Below are 21,207 nucleotides of genomic sequence, written 5' to 3'. Positions count from 1 at the left end.
TCACATTGTTCAATGCAAACCACTTTAAAGGGATTCAAATTAAGAAGAAAAAAACCTTTGAGTAGAAGAGGAGCACTTCACACAAGCGTACTCTGGCTTTTTAGACACCGATTATGAGTAACTGAAAAACACCAGAGTCAAAGTTGGTATTATTTCATATCCAAAGAAGTAACTATAACCATGTGACTCCTGTGGCTGCCCACTGCACTGGAAACCTCCTGCTCTCTGGTTGTAAAGGAGTTTACGCTTTTTGCTATTGCATATGACAAATGATTTCGAATAGAATGGATGTGTTGTTTAAGGCTGCTTTCACAGTTAGACGTTACAGGCGCACGTTAGTGCAGCCTGTAACGCAGCCCACCGCACAGTAATGAAAAGTCAATGGGCTGTTCACAGTGCCCACGTTGCGTTACATTGTAACGCAGCACGTCTAGTTAAAGTGCTGCGTGCTGTACGTTATAAGCGGCTAAGCCGCGTTAGACTGTTTGCACATGCTCAGTAGTGTTGGAGGAGGAGGTCTCCCCTCCTCCTGCTCGGCCAGCCACATGGCTAATTAATATTCACTGCCGGGTGTGACGTGAAGTGTTTTCTTCCTGGAGCGGCCGCTCTGTGCGGCGATTGGCTGGCTGGACCACGTGATGCCACATGCATCCAAGAGTACGCATCACGGCATCACGGACGCCAGAGTGAGCTGCACAACGCGGCTCAGTCTGACGTCCACATCCAACACCACCAGGCGTTGCGTTAGGGGCACGTTATTCGACCATAACGTCCCCTAAAATGCAACGTCCTGATGGGAAAGTATTGCAACTCCACAATAGTATAAAAAGGGGTTCGAACCTCTTTTTTATTGTTTCTTTTGCTGTTGTTTTTGGTTGATTTTGAATCAACCTACCAGGAAATGGGAACACAGATTGTAAAAGAATTTTCCAAAAATGTTTTAATCCCTTATAAAACAAACCATTTTTTTCTGGAGTTGGACTTAAAAACCCTACTTCAGGATTGTGCTTTTTCATGAATGTTGTATTTAAAATATCTTAATCTTCAAAGCACAATGTTCTGCACAGAGAACATAAACTGGTTTTGCATTACTTTTTTTTATTACTGGCTGGGTTTTTAAAACAGTCTTCCTCTCAGACAAATGCTACTTGTATGAACAACAGCCTTTTTAAACTCCTCCTGTAGAGGAGTTGTGAAGAGCATCCATCCATTTCCTTCCTCTGGTGCATACCCAGTTACATAGTTAGCTTGGTTGAAAAAAGACATCTGTTCATCAATACCAACCAGAATAATAATAAAAAAATAAAAACTAATAAAAAAATGACTAAACATTAGGTATGTTTCTTTCCTGCACCCTCACATATCCCAGTTGATCCAAGAATGGCAAAATAACATTTCTTGTCAGCACTGCAGCTACAGCGTAGCAGATAACTATACAGTGGTGCCCATAATTATTCATACCCCTGGCAAATTTTGACTTAAACTTACTTTTATTCAACCAGCAAGTCATTTTTTGATGGAAAATGCAAAAGATAATAAAACGATGTACAAAAGGCATTATTGTGGAAAAAAAAGCAATTCTCAGCTTTGATTTACATTTGAGCAAAAAGTGTCCAGTGCAAAATTATTCATACTCTTCACAAACTGTCACAGTCTGTGGGAAAATCCAAAGTTCTATACCATTCCAAATAGTCCAGGCTGTTCTAAAGCATCCTAATTACCCTGATTAATTGGGAACAGTTGTTTTAATCAACTCAACAGGTGAAAAACAGCAGCTCTCTGCAGTTGGTTTGTGAACAGGCATGGCTAAGACAAAGGAGCTCAGTGAGGACCTGGGACTGCGCATTGTGGCTGATCACTAGTCAGGAAAGGGCTACAAGGTCATTTCTAAATGTTTTCAAGTTCCAGTGGCAATTTTGAGTGTGGAGTCGCACTTACTTGGCTTCCATCAATCTCAGATGGTCAGGTGTGCAGATCCAATAGTCCCGGACACCATGGGACTCAAACTGTAGCAAATGAAGAGAAAGATCCGCACCACCTTCAGAAAAGCTTAGTCTATTTTATTGGAAAAAGATATACACAAGTTTAAAAAGAACTTTAAGGCAGGACAGTCCACTGTTTCGGGCTCCTGACCATCTTCATGCTGCCTGGTTCTGAAGTAACATACAAAAACACCAACATATATACAGAGAACAACCAATCACTGAGTATATACTAATTAGAGGACCTGATGGGAAACAGCCTATTTAAATATCTAGTCACGCCTCCAACTCCCCAATTGGTGGATCTAAGCAAGATCCAAACATTCAAAGAATTCAAAAAATGACAATAAATAATGGCTGAATAAAAGATCAGGCATGCCTCTAAGATGTATTGATAGTATACCAACCAAAACGCCATGGTGGAATGTGCTGATTAACAGAAAAACATCCAAAAAATAACATTTTGTTAAAGAAAACAAAACATCAAATATCGCATGGTAATGACGCATAGACGCGTCAATAAGATGCGACGCCATATCCGCATATGCGTACAGATGACGTAATAATGCACATCCTCTATCTAAACTACTAATGACAAAAATACGCATCTATGCCGGATGTATATACGCATAAGACAAGCGCTCAAGAAATGACGCATGAACGCATCAAAAAATACGCATCAGTAAGATAGTCTTATTGATGCGTATTTTTTGATGCGTTCATGCGTCATTTCTTGAGCGCTTGTCTTGTGCGTATATACGTCCGGCATAGATGCGTATTTTTGTCATTAGTAGTTTAGATAGAGGATGTTTAGATAGACTAGATCAGTGGTGCTCAACCTTTTTTGGCCCGAGGGCCGAACTTCAAATCAAGAAAGATCTCGAGGGCCGGAACACATGCATACAAAATTTCGATGTAAAACTTTTAACGTTTTTCTAGTAACAGTTAACATGGTGTTGGAAATGGAAAGAAAACGACAATATAAGAATTGTTGTACTCACCATTTGATGTACATTTTCTTAATGAGAAGTTTGCGGCTGTTTTTCAGAAACCAATTTCTGGATATTTGGCTCCAAATTTGTGACATTTATTTTTAATACAGAATGAAGATGATCATCTGTGATGCGAGAACGTGAGCCAGTTTTTGCCCTTCTCATCACTGAGAAAGTTTGCTCACAGACATAAGTACTGGCAAAAGTTGTGACCATTTTCAGGCCGTGTTTCCGCAAAAGGGGGCTGTCGGCTCTGTGCTGGCTGAGGGGGCTGTCGGCTCTGTGTGGGCCTGAGGGGGCTGTCGGCTCTGTGTGAGCCTGAGGGGGCTGTCGGCTCTGTGTGGGCCTGAGGGGGCTGTCGGCTTTATGCTAGCTGAGGGGGCTGTCGGCTCTGTGTGGGCCTGAGAGGGCTGTCGGTTCTGTGTGGGCCTGAGGGGGCTGTCGGCTCTGTGTGGGCCTGAGGGGGTTCCCCGCAGTGTCCTGCGGAGGAGGAGAGGATAGGGTGGTATTATGCCTTAGTAATTATGCTGAGGACGGAGGCTGCCCGCGGAGGGAGAGGATCGGGTGGTTATATGCTGAGGACGGAGGCTGCCTGCGGAGGGAGAGGATCGGGTGGTTATAGGCTGAGGACGGAGGGAGAGGATCGGGTGGTATTGTTACAGACCGTTATCCTTGCATCGGCATTCGGCAAGTAAGTAGTTCCGCGCATACACCCGCGTGTGCTGCGTATTCAGCCCCGGGTAGCGCTGGGATAGTTAGAAAGCCTTCCTCATTGGTTACTGCAGGAACCTTCCTCCAATAGGAATCAGTCAGTTTTTGTATGTTACTTCAGAACTAGGCAGCATGAAGATGGGCAGGAGCCCGAAACAGTGGACTGTCCTGCCTTAAAGTTCTTTTTAAACTTGTGTATGTCTTTTTCCAATAAAATAGACTAAGCTTTTCTGAAGGTGGTGCGGATCTTTCTCTTCATTTGTTCAAGTTCCAGTGGCTACAGTGCAAAAGTATTATTAAAAAATACAAGATGTTCCCCACTGTGGAAAATCTTAGAGGATGTGGTCAGAAGCCAAAAGTGACACCTGTGCTGGCCAGGATGATAGTGAGAGAGGTGAAAAAGAACCCAAGGATCACCACCAAGGCCATCCTGGTGAATCTGGGCTCTGCTGGTGGCAATGTCTCAAGGTAGACATTCCAACAGACACTGCACATTGCTGGGTTCCACGGATGCAGACCAAGGAGGACGTCACTTCTCTAGATAAGGCGCACAAAAGCTTGCTTGGCCTTTGCAAATGCTCATCTGGACAAAGAAGAAGACTTCTAGTCTTCTGTGTTATGGGTCAGATGCAACAAAAATGTAATTGTTTGGTCACAATGATGTTTCCTTCATTTGGCGTAAATGAATAGAGAGCCATTTAGCGTAAAAAAGAGAAATAGAAGCCTTCAACCTAAAGAACACCATACCCACCATCAAACATGGTGGTGAGAATCTAATGCTTTGGGGGTGTTTTTCAGCCAATGGACCAGGGAACATAATCACAGTACACAACACCATGAAAAAAGAGCAATACATGAGGATTCTCAACTACAAAATCAGGCAGTCTACAGAGAAACTTGGCTTTGGGCACCAGTGGACATTTCAGCATGCCAATGATCCAAAACACACAACAAAAGTGGGGAAGAAATGGTTAGCAGACAACAAGATTAAGGTTTTGGAGTAGCCCAGCCAGAGTCCTGACTTGAATCCAATTGAGAATTTGTGGAGAGAGCTAAAGATCAGGGTGATGGCAAGAAGACCCTCCAACCTGAAAGATTTGGAGCTCATTGCTGAAGATGAATGGGCAAAAATACCGGTGGAGACATGCAAAAACTGGTCTGCAATTATAGGAAGGATTTGATTACTGTAATAGCTAATAAAGGCTTTTCTATTGATTATTGGGAAGAGTATGAATAATTTTGGACTGGACATGTTTTGCTCAAATGTAAATAAAAGCTGAGAAATGTTTTTTTTTCCCCACAATAATTCCTCTTGCACATCGTCTTTGGGAGACACCTATGTCATTTCCTGTCAAAAAAGTACTTGCTAGTTGAATAAAAGTAACTTTAAGTCAAAATTTGCCAGGGGTATGAATAATTATGGGCAGCACTGTAGTTGCTAGGTTAAACTTGGCACAGGAGCCCCCTGATTTCGCCTAATGATCTGCATGCTGGATTTTTAGTGACGTCCGATGCCTCAGAGCACATTGTTCTCCCACTCATCCTGCCCACTCCATGCTGCTTTGTCATGAACCATGCATCATCATGCTTCACCTCCTTCCCTCTGCAGAGTAACAGAAAATCTACAGTCTTGGCCCTGAACTGTCACACGAGGGATGGACTCCTGATCCCTGCTGGGTGACATCCTTCATACGTGTGTACAAGGCTTTAGCTTCCCATCCACTTTCTTTCCACCCAATATGTAATACAAATGTAACCCTCCCAACCCTTCCCCAATGTCTTCCTAAAAAGGTCAAATTAAAGAGAACCCGAGGTGGGGATCTTAGAGTTAAATCTATACTCAGAGGCTGGGTCTGGCTATAGTGCCCAGCCTCTGTTGCTAGTTGAATAGTCCCTAAATCCCCCTTGCGCTCTGCACTAGCCCATAAATTACAGCCGCGCTGTCGGGCTCTGTTTACCTTTCTAGTGCCACTCACGCCGCTGCCCCCGCCTCCTGCAGAGCGCCGGTCCCCGCCCGCGTCCCTTCTCTCTAATCAGCAGCGAGGGAAGGGACGTGGGCGGGGATCGGCGCTCTGCAGGAGGCGGGGGAGCGGCATGAGTGGCACTAGAATGGTAAACAGAGCCCGCTGCGACAGGCTCAGTGTCGCCAGCGCGGCTGTAATTTATGGGCTAGTGTAGAGCGCAGGGGGGATTTAGGGAAGATTCAACTAGCAACAGAGGCTGGGCACTATAGCCAGACCCAGCCTCTGTGTATAGATTTAACTCTAAGATCCCCACCTTGGGTTCTCTTTAAAGAACAGTTAAGCTGAATATTCACCTGAAGGTGCCTGAAGATGGATCACAGTGATGTGCCCCGGCGACGAGCAGCCACCGATCCATCTTCCTGCCGTGGGAACACATGATGTCACATGACGGCACACAACGGGCGCAAACATGTCGCATGATCTTGGAACCGATTGTTTGTTCCTCAAAAAAATCACTGGTCATCGGAAGAATCTCACAAAAAAATGTGAGGTGGGTATGAGCTATAGCAAATGGTTTCTGTTCAGCTCAATAAGGAATTCTACATAATAAAATGGGTGTTGATACAATACATGCGTACTGTGGCGAGAATTTAACAGACAAAATAAAAGTTACGTTTTAGGGTCCCATGCTTTATGTGTTAGATAATGAAGAGTAAGGCATTTTTCCTTGTACTGTATTATACTGTGATTATTTAGTGTTTGCACGTGTGCTGTGTGTGGGAAAACCTAATCTCAAGGACGGTCGTGCTGACCTTTGTACAAGAAATTGTTTTTCTGTTTGCTCATTTCAGCCTGGAGTAACAACTTCTAGTAGTCTACAGATTAAACTATATTCAGAAGCCAAAGTTTAGTCAACCAAAAACACTTTTTCATGATCATCTTATCAATAAGAAGTGTCAAAACAGGTGTCTGTCATTTAGTGATACATGGTGCTGGATCACTAAAGAACTGACATAAATGATTTGTCCAGTGCCTTCCATTCACCATCCACCTGTCCCTTCGCAGAACAGGCTCAGCTTTGGCCACTATAGCAGCTGTGGTAGTGATCCACTTGCAGAGCCTCCTATTTGATTGCTGACTGACAGACAACAAACAAGTGTTTATTAATGATAAATATTGGTGGATTACCTAATTATGCATACAGTATTTACTAAGGCAATACCAGTGTACCACTTTCATGTTAATAGGATTTGATTTGTGATTTATGAAAGCTCTGTGACTGTTTAATCTCTCCCATAGAGGGTCTTAGTGTAATTTGCAGTTGTACCAGACTATTGTGGGCCTGTGACACTGTTTAATGAGACACATTGTCAGTAAGATCTTTTTTCATGCCCAGTCTACCATCTCATTAACATGACTAACACCTACTTGTCTTAGCATGGAAGGAAATGCAGGAGCTGTGTGCATATAGAAGTAATCAAACCTCACACTGATAGTCATACAGCTATGTGACACTACATTATTATCATTGTTATTATTACGCTTACGTCAATCCTTTATTATAAAGTACCAGCATGTTACTCAGTGCTGTACATGATGTAAAAGGTGTTGAACACAAGCTAGAGACAAACAAGCAGAAAAACATGACACTGGAGGAAGATGCTCCGGCCTGAACAAGCTAATAATATAGAGGTGCCCATACAATTATCAATTTTCCTGTTCGATTCCCTACAGATTTGATTGATCTGCAAAGAATCGGTTTCCCAAAATACCCAATAGATCATACATATGGCAAACTCTGGCCCGCGGGCCAAATTTGGCCCTTACAGCCATTAAATTTGGCCCTCAAGTTGTTTCCCCACTTTGTATTATGTTTGGCGCACTCTAGACCACCATGGAAGCTGTATTGGAGGTGAAGCCCTAAAACACCAGGGAGGCCATATGTGGAGGTCAGGGTAAAGCACTTAACACTAGGGGACTGTATAGGGGAGGCTGGGGTTCTCTAGACACCAGGGAACTGTGTAGGGGAGGGAGGACCTCAAGACACCAGACAGCTTTATAAGGGAGAAACGTGGCCAGTAGACATTGAGGTTGGCCCGTGACTAGGCCCCAGTGTACAATTCAATCGGACAGAATGGAAAATCGAGGTCGATTGGGGGCGTGGCACTGCATCAAACAGTTTGACCGATTTTCAATAGATTCCCTTATTAAGTTCAGTGTGTGGTAGGAATCAATTCCTCCCTGAATCAATTCCTTTCAGAGAGGGTTCATTTTGCCACATCAGGGGCCAATCTATAAGGCCCTATTCACACTTAGAAGCGCAAAACGCCGTCGTCTTTTGCCGGCGCTTTGCAGGAGTGATTTTTCCGTGATTTCACGCGGAAAAATCACTGGACAGTGCAGCGATTTCTCCGCAATCGCGTTTAGCGCTTCTATAGCACTAAAACGCGATCGCCGGGAAATTGCCTGAAAATGGTGCAGGCTACGCCGATTAGCGCAAATCGCCCAAGTAAGAACGGGCCCATAGGGTTTTATTACACTAGCGCTTTCAAAAGCGATAGCGATTGAGTGGTTTGCCGAAATCGAAGGCAAAACTCTCAAGTGTGAGTGGGGCCTAAGTGTTTAGTCTTATTCAGTCTTATTCAGTTACTAATAAGAAGTGATATGGGCAGTAAAGACCTGTACAAATAATAGATTAGTGTCGTCTAGAATGATCTTGTCTGTTGTTCTAGATAATAGTTGTCACAATTGCTATACAGACATGACAAGTGACAGATTGACAAGTTGCTCCAACTGACAGAGAGAGCAAATTAAAGACAATAGCACTTGTTCCTTGTTTGTTGTTTAGTGATCTGTCTTGATGGATCCCTAAATGAAATAGTGGGAAAGCTGTACCCTAAAGAGAGGGAAGCCTATTGAGGCTTCCCTCTCTATTCTAATGTCCCCCGTCGCTGAGCGCAGCCCTCCACCACTTCCCCCCACTCCCCCCCACGATAAACAACAATGCATTGTCGCTAATCTCATTGCGGCAGCGCAGCTCTTCTCCCTCTATCGTGGTTGCGTGAGAGGCTGCCCACGCATGCACAGTAAGCTGGAGATGAGGGCTCCGTGCTACTGCACATGCACTGCCGTGTTTGCGTGTCTACTTTGTGGCCACGCTGCAAGAGGAGAAGGAGCGCTGCCCCGATCTGGACAGGGAGCCCTGCTCAGCGATGGGGGACATCTGAGTAGAGAGGGAAGCCTCAATAGCAATTTGAGGCTTTCCTCTTTTAACCTCCCTGGCGGTTTATTTATTTTGCCAGGGAGGCTGAAATGGGGTTTTTTTTAAATAAAAAAAAAAATATTTCATGCAGCCAACTGAAAGTTGGCTGCATGAAAGCCCACTAGAGGGCGCTCCGGAAGCGTACTTTCGATCGCCTCCGGCAATCGAAAGTAACAAGATAGGCCGCAATGAGCGGCCTATCTTGTTTCGCTTTCCTCGTCGCCATGGCGACGAGCGGAGTGACGTCATGGACGTCAGTCGACGTCCTGACGTCAGAGCCGCCCGATCCAGCCCCTAGCGCCGGCCGGAACTGTTTGTTCCGGCTGCGCTGGGCTCGGGCGGCTGGGGGGACCCTCTTTCGCCGCTGCACGCGGCGTATCGCCGCGGAGCGGCGGCGATCGGGCAGCACACGCGGCTGGCAAAGTGCCGGCTGCGTGTGCTGCTTTTTGCAGAATGCAAATCGGCCCAGCAGGGCCTGAGCGGCGACCTCCGGCGGCATACCCCGAGCTCAGCTCGGGATTACCGCCAAGGAGGTTAAGGTGAGTATCTGTTTTTGATTCCGAGCTTTAAACTTCTTTTTTTTAGCTTTTGTAACCCTTTAACTTTCACGGCCAATAAACATCTGTGCAGTTTTTGGTGGACTATAAGCTTGGATGATTGTACTTGTCGACTGCTAAAGACAAGTGAAGAGGACATCTCAGATGTGCTGGATAGAGATGATCAATTACCCTAGGGCCACGTTCACATTAGCAAACGCGGACGGCTGTGCGTTCGGAACGCAACGCATATGAACGCACGCCATCAGCTTTTGTATGCGTTGCGTGGCTGATCCCATTCACTGAAGTGAATGGGTCAGCCGCACGTTTCTGCAAAAAATGCGTGCAGCATGCGTTCCCGGACCGCACTGGCCTGGAACGCATGCAGTGTGAACATCAGACAGTGCACTGTCTGATGTCGTGCGTGTCTGCCTCCTGCACGCGTTCTCGAAATGCGGATGGGAACGTGGGCAGTGTGAACGGTGCCTAGGAGAATTTCTCCTGCAATGAGAAAGAAAAATCTGCATATGATCAATTTCTTAGGTGATCACTTTGTACATCTCTGTGTTGGCAACAGTTTATACACATTCCCATGAATGTAAATGAGCTGGTGGTGAGCCTCAGTTTGGCCAAGTGGCGATACTTACGTCTATGGAAAGGGAAGAAAGAGAAATGGGGAGTGGGCAGGAGTAGGAAATGGTGCTGCTTATCACCAGGGAAAGCAGCAGCAAGTATGTGTGGTTTAATAACATTGCTGCAAAAGTGATCATCCAGTGATCAACTACTGTACTCAAAGACATCAGATATTGCATTGCCATTCAGTTGTCACTGAAGATAACATCTGGTCATGTAACCTATAACTATACTGTATGTTTAGATTTACATTGGGGTCTTTGAAAAGCAAAATGCTGATGCAGGAATTGAACAATGTTAAACACAAGTATATAAAATAGGCATCACAACAGGCAAATTTCCATGATGTGCAGATATTACCAATAACTGGCAGATGTCAATGATATAAATATATTACCAATGACAAGTAAATAATAAAATATACCATATGAATTTACATTACATTATACCATACATAAGCAACCACAAAAAAAATAAACAATTTAAACAATAAGGGCTTGTTCACAGTACTGAAGAATAATTTTGCCCATACAATTCTATGGGGCTGTTCACAGTACTGCATTGTTCCATGTTGGATCCATAAGGCTTGGTTCACACTCATGCTACGTACACACATGCGACAACGATCGTTCGTTAAGAACGACGAACGAACTTTTAATTGATGAAAGAACGACCTAAGTAAAGATAGTTTTAAAATGTGTGTAACGATCTGATCGTTAGAACTAACGTTACATCACAGAAAGCAACTATTGCGCCTGCTCATAAAAATGAGAAGTTCCACGGAGAAATAGTGAAATGCGCATGTCAAGCCTAGTAGGAACGATCGTTTCCAACGATGTACTACTTTTGCAAACGATCGTCGTTGGTTAAAATCCGCCGAGACAGAACTTTCTTTTGTAGCGATTTGGCTCGTTCGTCGTTTGCCTTAATAGTCGGTGGTTCGTTTTTTGTAACGATCGTCGTTGGTAAAGATCGGGGAACGATCGTTACAAACGACTATAGTCGCATGTGTGTACGCACCTTAAAAAACAGATCCATGAAAACGGATCTGATCTCCGCTCAATCAAATCCGTTTTCACTCCATTCTGCCCATCTGTGCACCTGAGCATGCGGTGAGGGAGGGTTAACTTACCAGGCTTCTGTCTTCCTCTTTCATTTGCATCCCAGGTCAAGTTACAAGTTGCACCACAGACTACCACGCTTCCTCCTTCAACTTGGAAGGAGAAAGCGTGGTAATCACATGACGCTACATGGGACGCAATTGAAGGGGAACAAGACTGAAGCCTGGGTAAGAAACCCTCCCTACCTCACCTGCCCGCTCAGGTGCACTTCATCCCCCCAGACGGAAGTACTCCTGGGTCGCGGCTTGGCTTCTGATTGGAGGAAGCTAGCAGAAGCGGGGAGCGGCGGGGAGAGCCTGTCATGGATGCAGCAATGTGGAGGAGGCTGATTGATAAGCCTCAATTAAACAGACGGCTAGCGACAAGCAGATTGTCACTAGCCTGGCGATAGTTTCAGGGGGGCACAACAGACCCTTGGGGGATTAGCGGCAGCAATAGAGAGACACAGAGGCATGTTATTGTGGGTCCTATTTAGATTTAAATATTCTGCCTCGGGTTCTCTTTAACATTGAAGTGCGGTAAAGTGCGTTATATAACTTAGGACAATAACATCCCACTGTTACCCTAGCCGTAAAGGGAACCTAAACTGAGAGGATATGGATGTTTTCCTTTTAAACAATACCAGTTGCCTGGTTGTCCTGCTGATCTCTTTGGCTGCAGTAATGGCTGAATCACAGACCTGAAACAAGCATGCAGCTAATCCAGTCTGACTTTAGTCAGAACACCTGATCTGCATGCTTGTTCAGGGGCTGTGGCTACAAGTATTAGAGACACAGGATCAGCAGAAGAGTCAGGCAACTGGTATTTTTTAAAAGGAAAAAAAACTACCCTTCTCAGTTTAGACAGATCGATCTTGAAAGATTAAACCTGGTGGACAGGGACGGGGCAAGGTTTTCCAGTGTCTTGGAGACAGGGGCGTCTGTGTCACTAAGCAATTGTAACTTTTTGCCTATGGCGCCGTTGGTGGAAGTGGCCGCTCTGACGCCGCTCTGTGCGTGTGTTTATTTATTTATTTTTTTCTTTCAGCCAGGTCGGCGCCGGCTGTGACAGGCAGCTCAGCCTGTGCCCAGCGCCGCCTACTGGTCCACCCCCTTCCTCTCCTCCTTGCAGAGCGAGCAGCACGCACGTTAGTTTATATGAGTGGTGCCGCTGCCTACTGGTCCGCCCCCTCTCCCCGCCCCCTCTCCCTCTCTCTCTCTGTGCAGAGCGTGCGATCGCCGCACGCTAGTTTTGTTACATGTGCTGCTTTGTCACACGTGCTGCCTTAAAGGCACTGAGATGCACCACAGGGACCAGTGCTACCGCCGGCTCTCTACACAAACTATCTGCAGAGGCGACACCTCACAGTGAGTGCCCTCTGCTGCTCTTGTCTTGATAATTTTTTTATATGCCCCCCTGGCTGGCCCTGATTCCCCCCCCCCCCACCCCCGCTCGCCCATATCATTTGGCAGGCAGTGGCTCCTCTCTGGGATGGATACTAAATAATATAGGCATATAGCATCATGCCTGCTGCTGTGTGGAACGCTGGCCACATTACGATTATTTCCTGGGGAACGCTAGCCACATTACAATTATTTCCTAGTGAACGCTGGCCACATTACAATTATTTTCTGGTGAACGCTGGCCACATTACGATTATTTCCTGGTGAACGCTGGACACATTACGATGATTTCCTGGTGAACGCTGGACACATTACGATTATTTCCTGGGGATAGCTGGCCACATTACGGTTATTTCCTGGTGAACGCTGTCCACATTACGATTATTTCCTGGTGAACGCTGGCCACATTACAATTATTTTCTGGTGAATGCTGGCCACATTACGATTATTTCCTGGGGAACGCTGGCTACATTACGATTATTTCCTGGGGAACACTGGCCACATTATGATTATTTCCTGGGGAACACTGGCCACATTATGATTATTTCCTGGGGAACGCTGGCCACGTTATGATTATTTCCTGGGGTACGCTTGCCACGTTACGATTATTTCCTGGGGAATGCTGGCCACATTACGATTATTTCCTGGGGAACGCTGGCCACATTACGATTATTTTCTGGTGAACGCTGCTGCATTATGATTATTTCCTGTTGAACGCTAGCCACATTATGATTATTTCCTGGGGAACGCTGGCCACATTATGATTATTTCCTGGGGAACACTGGCCACATTATGATTATTTCCTGGGGAACGCTGGCCACATTATGATTATTTCCTGGGGAACGCTGGCCACATTATGATTATTTCCTGGGGAACGCTGGCCACATTATGATTATTTTCTGGTGAACGTTGGACACATTACGATTATTTCCTGGTGAATGCTGGCCACATTACGATTATTTTCTGGTGAACGCTGCTGCATTACGATTATTTTCTGGTGAATGCTGCCCACATTACGATTAATTTATGGTGAATCATTGCTGCGTTATAATTATTTTATGGTGAATCATTGCTGCGTTATAATTATTTTATGGTGAATCATTGCTGCGTTATAATTATTTTATGGTGAATCATTGCTGAGTTATGATTATTTTATGGTGAATTATTGCTGCGTTATGGTTATTTTCTGATGAAAGATTGCCGCATTATGATTATTTTAAGTGAATCATTGCTGTGTTATGATTATTTTATGGTGAAAGATTGCCGCATTACTTTTATCTCATGGTGAAACATTGCTGCGTTACGATTATTTTCATCAGGGGGCACCACACGGGGGGAGGGGGGGCGCCACAGGTTTTCTCGCCTGGAGTGACAAAATGGCTAGAGACGTTCTTGCTTGGAGATATACCGGCACAAATGGAAATGAGGTCTAAAATAATCTAATTCTTTGTTATGTCAAATTTTTTTCCATGTTCAAATATTCAGATTTAAAGTGCATCTGAAGGGAAAAAGTGCCCTATTTAGATACTTACCTTAGTAGAGGGGAGCCGCTAATCCAGAGGCTTCCCCCATCCCCTTCCACCTTGCCGTTCCAGGACTGGGACCCCCTGACGCTCTTTGACAAGTACTTGTAGAAGACAGTATGCAGCCACACTCCCATCTGTGAATGAGCATGGCCACACTGCTGAACGCCTGGCAGCAGTATGGAGCGGTTTGGGCTCTGCTTTTTCAGTGAGGCACAGGTGGCAGCACAGGTGCAAACTTCCAGAAGGTTCCACCACTGGATTGGTGGTCTGGATCAGATGTGGGATAGCCTCTGGAGCCTTCCCTCTACTGAGATATGCGACTTTCTTTCCTTTTAGTCACAGGTTCACTTTAATGGAAATGGTACATTGGTATCAGTTGAAATCCAAATTTGCAACAAAAAAAACCCCTAAAGAATCTTGCTCTAGTGAAAATGAGCCCCTATGTAGCAAACAAGTTGTTATTGAACCTGTCATTTGGGTTTACAGAGATTTAGTCTGAGCACCCATCCCATACATACATATAAGGAGAATGGGAGGTCTTATTATTATCCCTTGTTCAATCAGTCTGTGGGTGTCTGCGGTAAAAAAAAAATCCTGCAAGAAAACAAGCAGTGAGCTTAGTGTGTGTTTTTAGCTAGAAGCTAGCGCTGCAGGTTCTTCTGGTAATCTGATGGTCTCCAGTGATGTGTGTTCAGGCACTTCCTCCCCCTCTCCGGAGCGGAGGAGGGATTTCTCTATGATGAGTGTGGTGCTGGTGTAGTGTTTCGATTGCTGACACCATAAGCCTTGCTGTGTGTGCATCCCTCCCCTTTGCCTTATTCAAGCCATTGCAGTCAGCCTGTGTGATGCGCTCACCGAGAGACCACAACTGGCTATTGGAAAATCGCCGGACCCCTCCGTCAGCACTCTGGAGGTGAGGCTGAGCTTTCGCTTGTCAGATCTCCCATCAGAATCCACTGTGACCTCCGAAACGACTATCCCCGAAGCCACGATGGTGGCGAAGGATTACCCGTTTTACCTTACTGTCAAGAGGGTTAATTTGACTTTAGAAGTGAAGACTGCCACAGCTAAAGCCAGCGAGGTAAGCTCATGTAGTTGGCCAGGATGCTGCCTGGATTACTTTTTTTTTACTAATCTTGCCAAGTGTGCAGAATGGGAATGGATGGAAGATATTGGACTATGTTTATAGAGTCTGGATTATTCTCCAAAACTAACATTCAACCCACTGTCTACAATCTCAGCTGCAAGTCTTCAGTGACTTCTGCAGACTTTCTTACAATTGTGAGAGTAACTTGATTTTGTTACATTATTTATTTTGATATGGTCATGTATGCCCCTTAGTGTCACTTTAATTATACTTTTTTATTTTCATTGACGTCTACCACTATTGCATTTCAGGTGTTTAGCTACTTGTGCCTTTTCTTCTAAAATGTAAACAGTAGAGAAAACAAGTGTGGTGTTTTAGCTAGGATGGCAGTTGGCATTAGCTGTGTATCCTGGCTGGTCAGCAGTTCTCCTGGGTAATTTCTGTAACACTACAATCCAAGAACGTTTTGAAGCAGACCTGCCTGGGCAGATCTCACAAAGCTTACCTGTCAAATATTTTTTTTTTTTTAAAGAAGACTCGCTAGAGCCAAACTATTTTCATTTCTCCTGTAATCCCTTGTCAGCAGCTATACCCTAAACATGTCACAGAAAATGATCATTGCACTGAGTTCTTAATCCCTGCTTCATATGTTTTTGTAAGGAGCATAATCCATGTTTTGCTATGTGACAACATATAGCTGAAGTCTTGCAAAAAAAAGTGTATTGCTTTACAAGACTTTATATAGCTATCATCCAAAAAAATGTTCATCAAGCTTTGATTTTAAAGGGCTTATGTTTAATATTCTGGAGATCAACCAGAAAATCAGATAATTAGCTATGTAATAGAATATATACCGTAGCAATGCCAATGTTCATTGTAGGACCTTGTGTATATGACACATCTCACAGTGAAGTGGCCAGATGAGGTTGAATAGGAACCCTTGTTTATACAAGGATATGTTGTATCTTATGTTTGCACAGAGGCAAATGTTTACACTGCATGTTGACTTTTGAAATCTTGTGTTATAAAGCGTCTAGTCACTAGATGTTTTATGACAATAACATCTACGATATTCACTATTAAACTTTGTTTATGTGTGAATAACGTATGTTGTGTCTTTTAGGTTTGCCTAGAGTCCAGAGGCAATGTACACATTGCTTGCAGACTCAAGGATTTTTAAGACATGCTTTTGAAACAGGTACACAGAACATGTTTCATCCTGTGTGTTTGTAGATTAACGCTCCACTGAGTTCTTATTTTAGGATTCTCCATATTTGAGCATTTACAAAAGACTACGACTATTATGACTTTTTCATGTTATAACACAGAACAGGAGGCCTGTAGAATTTTAGTCTTACATATTGTTACTCTAGGAAGCAATGACTAAACAAAATCATTTATATTTCATCAGCTTTGCTAGTGCTTCCCATAGACATTGACAAAATTGTGGTCAGGCAGATTTCTTTTAAATTTTGCAAAAGTCAAACCCCTCTGTTGGTATAATAGAGTAATTTGCAGATATATTCTTGTCTGCATGCTCAAGCACTGTCTGATGTCTATGCCATATTTCAAAGTTTTAAGCTTGCAATACAATTAGGTTTTAACTTCTTGTCAATGACCTCAATTCACTAAGTTTATCTCCTGTCTTTAATAACGTTTCTATAGTTATCACCATGGTGATAAGGCATGTAGTATTCAGGAAACGTTTTACCTCAGGCAAACCTAAAGTTAACTCTTCTGTCTTTAAGTTATCTCTTCAATCCTTAAAATTACTCCAGAATTCTAGACAGGCAGTTAAATAATTGCGTGTGAAAATAACTACAGAAGAGGTACAGAATTACCTACAGAGGAGGTAATTTAACTACAGAAGAGGTAACTTAAGGAACGAAGAGATAAGATAACCCTCTCACTGTGTGATGGCAAGTTATCTCTTGCCTTATTATCTCCAGCATGATCTTAGTGAATTGAGGCCAATGTCAGATAAGATTTGGCAGTAAACACTTGTTTCATTGCAGCAGTGGTCCTCAAACTAAGGCCCGCGGGCCGAATGTGGCCCCCTGAGACTTTTTTACTGCCCCCCCCCCCCCCCCCCCCCCACGCACAGAACATATTACTTATAGATACGGTCCACTTCGTCTCTAAATATCAGTAGCCCGTTAATAGAATAGCAGTGCTGGTTCCACCCATCCACAGGGAAGCCAGCAAGCAGGCGTTCGCTGGCTTCCAATCCAATTCCACATCAGGTGACACTGCTGTCCTATTGAAAGGCAGGTTTCCCGTGAATGAATAGCTGCTGCTGGGAGTACTCCTCTATGTGTGCGCGTGTGTGTGTGTGTTTGTGTAGGGGTGGATAATTTGCAGTTCATGCGATTATTGGGGAAAGGGGGTCGTTTGTGGGGGGGCAGCTTTTAAAATATGTATTTTGAATATTGATTGCTTTGTGTGTGGGGGACTGTTTTTCAGGCTGCTGAGAAAAGTGGTTAACAGGTGGAGGGGATAACGTTTTGGTGGCATAGTATCTGCACATGCTGTGTTGGGGGACATAATATCTGCACATGCTGTTTTGGGGGCATACTATCTGTTCTTTCGGTGTTAGGGGATATAATATATGCACATGCTGTGTTGGGGGGCATACTATCTGCGAATGCTGTGTTGGGGGCATACTGTCTGCACATGCTGTATTGGGGGGCATACTTTTCTGCACATGCTGTGTTGTGGGTTATACTATCTGCACATGCTGTGTTGGGGGGCATACTATCTGCACATGCTGTGTTGGGGGGCATACTGTAACGCTTGGTGGTGTATTCTCCACAGTCAGCATGCAACGCATGAGCTGGCGTGGAGGAGGTACACACACTAGCACCAGGAAACAGGCTATCCCTAGTATAGTGGAGGGGAGGACTGACTCCAATAGGAGATTGTGGCGCACAGAGCCGGTGCAGATCTGACAGCCACAAACAATGCTTTCGTTATAACGTCTCAGCGCAAAGTAGCGCTGAGCGCATAAACCAGAACTGAGGAGATCAGGACAGGTAGACAGAATGAACGCTTGCTAGCTAGCGGCTACTTAGCGACAGCAAGCGTCCAAAACCAGACAGACTGGAATGAGGCAGCCAATGCGATGCGGCGATGGCGTGCCTCACAAAGACAGGACAGGATAGTCAGAAAATAGCAGGATTAAGATAGATGAACGTAACACAGATAAATATACAATAAGTATGATTTCCTAGCGTATTACAATTACAGCTATCAATGAAACTATTTGTAACGTCTGACTAACATATGTATATATCGGCAATGAACCGATATATGACATAAGCAGGAACGCTGACTAGGAATGGAGTAACACAGGGAACAGGACTCGTTATCTCTACGCAGAGATGAACGCAATCCACAAACAGAACCAGGAGCAGGGTAACTACCTCAGCACGGGTGGTCACGGTACGCGCAACCTACCAAAACGTGCTGGAAAGCTGACTAACTGCACACAGGATATAAACAGTTCGTGTACGTATACATCAGCGACACTGATGTATTAACGTAACACAAATACAAGGAAAATAATAAACGTGCTGGTATGCATATATATTGGCAATGAACCAATATATGATGCAAAGACCAGCAAAGTATCTTTATAACAAGAAACACGATCGGGGGCTAAAGCGACAGCAAGACTGGCTTACACTGAAGCTATGAAAACCCAAGGAAACCCTGCAGGAAGCAGATCTTTATACTGAGGTCATCCAATGGGAGCAGGCATGCAGATTCCCACACAGGTGAATGATAATCAGTCACAAGCTGACAGCAGGGAAAGACAGACAAAGCTATGCAGCTTGCATGGAAATAGATCAGAACTGCCTGAGCTGCAGCACTACTACTTCCAGTAATAGCTGCTGCAGCAGCGATCATTACACATACTATCTGCAAATGCTGTGTGGGGGCATACTATCTGCACATGCTGTGTTGGGGGGCATACTGTCTGCACATGCTGTGTTGGGGGGCATACTGTCTGCACATGCTGTGTTGGGGGGCATACTGTCTGCACATGCTGTGTTGAGGGCATACTATCTGCAAATGCTGTGTTGGGGGTTATACTATCTGAACTTGCTGTGTTGGGGGCATACTATCTGCAAATGCTATGTTGGGAGTATACTGTTTGCACATGCTGTGTTGGGGGCATACTATCTCCACATGCTGTATTGGGGGCATAATATCTGCACATGCTGTATTGGGGGCATACTATCTGCTTTGGTTAAAACGGGGACATAAGGGCTGCAGATGTTAACAGGTAATAGTTTCCCCTGCCTAGGTTCAATGTAATGTTTTCTACATCATGTTATGTATACTCCAGCCCCCCAGCAGTCTGAAGTATGTTAACCCGGCCCTTGACCGAAAAAGTTTGGGGGCCCCTGCATTACAGACATGTTGAGCCCTTAAACAAGCTGAATTTACAGTATCTCACAAAAGTGAGTACACCTCTCACATTTTTGAAAATATTTTATTATATTTTATCATAGGACAACACTGAAGATATGACACTTTGATACAATGTAAAATAGTCAGTCTACAGCTTGTGTAACAGTATAAAATTTCTGCACATGCTGTTTTGGGGGCATACTATCTGTTCTTTCGGTGTTAGGGGATATAATATATGCACATGCTGTGTTGGGGGGCATACTATCTGCGAATGCTGTGTTGGGGGCATACTGTCTGCACATGCTGTATTGGGGGGCATACTTTTCTGCACATGCTGTGTTGTGGGTTATACTATCTGCACATGCTGTGTTGGGGGGCATACTATCTGCACATGCTGTGTTGGGGGGCATACTATCTGCAAATGCTGTGTGGGGGCATACTATCTGCACATGCTGTGTTGGGGGGCATACTGTCTGCACATGCTGTGTTGGGGGGCATACTGTCTGCACATGCTGTGTTGGGGGGCATACTGTCTGCACATGCTGTGTTGGGGGGCATACTGTCTGCACATGCTGTGTTGAGGGCATACTATCTGCAAATGCTGTGTTGGGGGTTATACTATCTGAACTTGCTGTGTTGGGGGCATACTATCTGCAAATGCTATGTTGGGAGTATACTGTTTGCACATGCTGTGTTGGGGGCATACTATCTCCACATGCTGTATTGGGGGCATAATATCTGCACATGCTGTATTGGGGGCATACTATCTGCTTTGGTTAAAACGGGGACATAAGGGCTGCAGATGTTAACAGGTAATAGTTTACCCTGCCTAGGTTCAATGTAATGTTTTCTACATCATGTTATGTATACTCCAGCCCCCCAGCAGTCTGAAGTATGTTAACCCGGCCCTTGACCGAAAAAGTTTGGGGGCCCCTGCATTACAGACATGTTGAGCCCTTAAACAAGCTGAATTTACAGTATCTCACAAAAGTGAGTACACCTCTCACATTTTTGAAAATATTTTATTATATTTTATCATAGGACAACACTGAAGATATGACACTTTGATACAATGTAAAATAGTCAGTCTACAGCTTGTGTAACAGTATAAAATTTCTGACCTGTGAATATAACTCAACACACAGCCAATAATGTATAAACTACTAGCAGCAAAAGTGAGAACACCCGTGAGAGAAGAATGTCAAAATTGTGCTGGAAGTGTCAATATTTTGTGTGCCCGCAATTATTTCCCAGCACTGTCTTAACTCTCTAGGGCATGAAGTTCACTAGAGCCACTCTGGTTGCCACTGGAATCCTCTTCCACTCCTCCATAACAAAGCTGAAGTATGTTAGAGACCTTGTGCTCCTACATCTTCCATTTGAGGATGTCCCACCAGATGCTCAATAGGGTTTAGGTCTGGAAACATGCTTTGCCAGTCCAGCACCTTTAGCAAGGTAGTGGTCACCTTGGAGGTGTGTTTGGGGTCATTATCATGTTGGAATACTGCCCTATAGCCCAGTTTCAGAATGGAGGGAATCACACTCTGCTTCAGTATGTTGGCATTCATGGTTTCATCAAAAAACTGTAGCTGTAG

The 21,207-nt window shown here is 44.5% G+C and overlaps 1 protein-coding gene across 5 annotated transcripts in view; it reads left to right on the top strand.

Annotated features, from left to right (window-relative positions):
* ARHGEF3 (Rho guanine nucleotide exchange factor 3) overlaps nucleotides 1-21,207 on the top strand; it is a 679,117-nt gene that overhangs the window by 558,419 nt on the left and 99,491 nt on the right. Inside the window, exon 1 of one of the 5 annotated variants that reach the window (XM_068253702.1) lies at nucleotides 14,773-15,190. The exons of the other annotated variants lie outside the window; for them this stretch is intronic. Within the exon in view, the coding sequence (XP_068109803.1) occupies nucleotides 15,101-15,190 (90 nt within the window). The 5' untranslated portion in view covers nucleotides 14,773-15,100. Of the gene's footprint in view, nucleotides 1-14,772; nucleotides 15,191-21,207 lie in introns of those variants that run through there. 5 annotated transcript variants of the gene reach the window in all.

Source organism: Hyperolius riggenbachi, chromosome 9 (assembly GCF_040937935.1).
Source record: "Hyperolius riggenbachi isolate aHypRig1 chromosome 9, aHypRig1.pri, whole genome shotgun sequence".
In the NCBI taxonomy this organism is placed as follows: domain Eukaryota; kingdom Metazoa; phylum Chordata; class Amphibia; order Anura; family Hyperoliidae; genus Hyperolius; species Hyperolius riggenbachi.
Note: the sequence above shows the minus strand (reverse complement) of the source record. Positions and strands in the feature narration are given on the sequence as shown.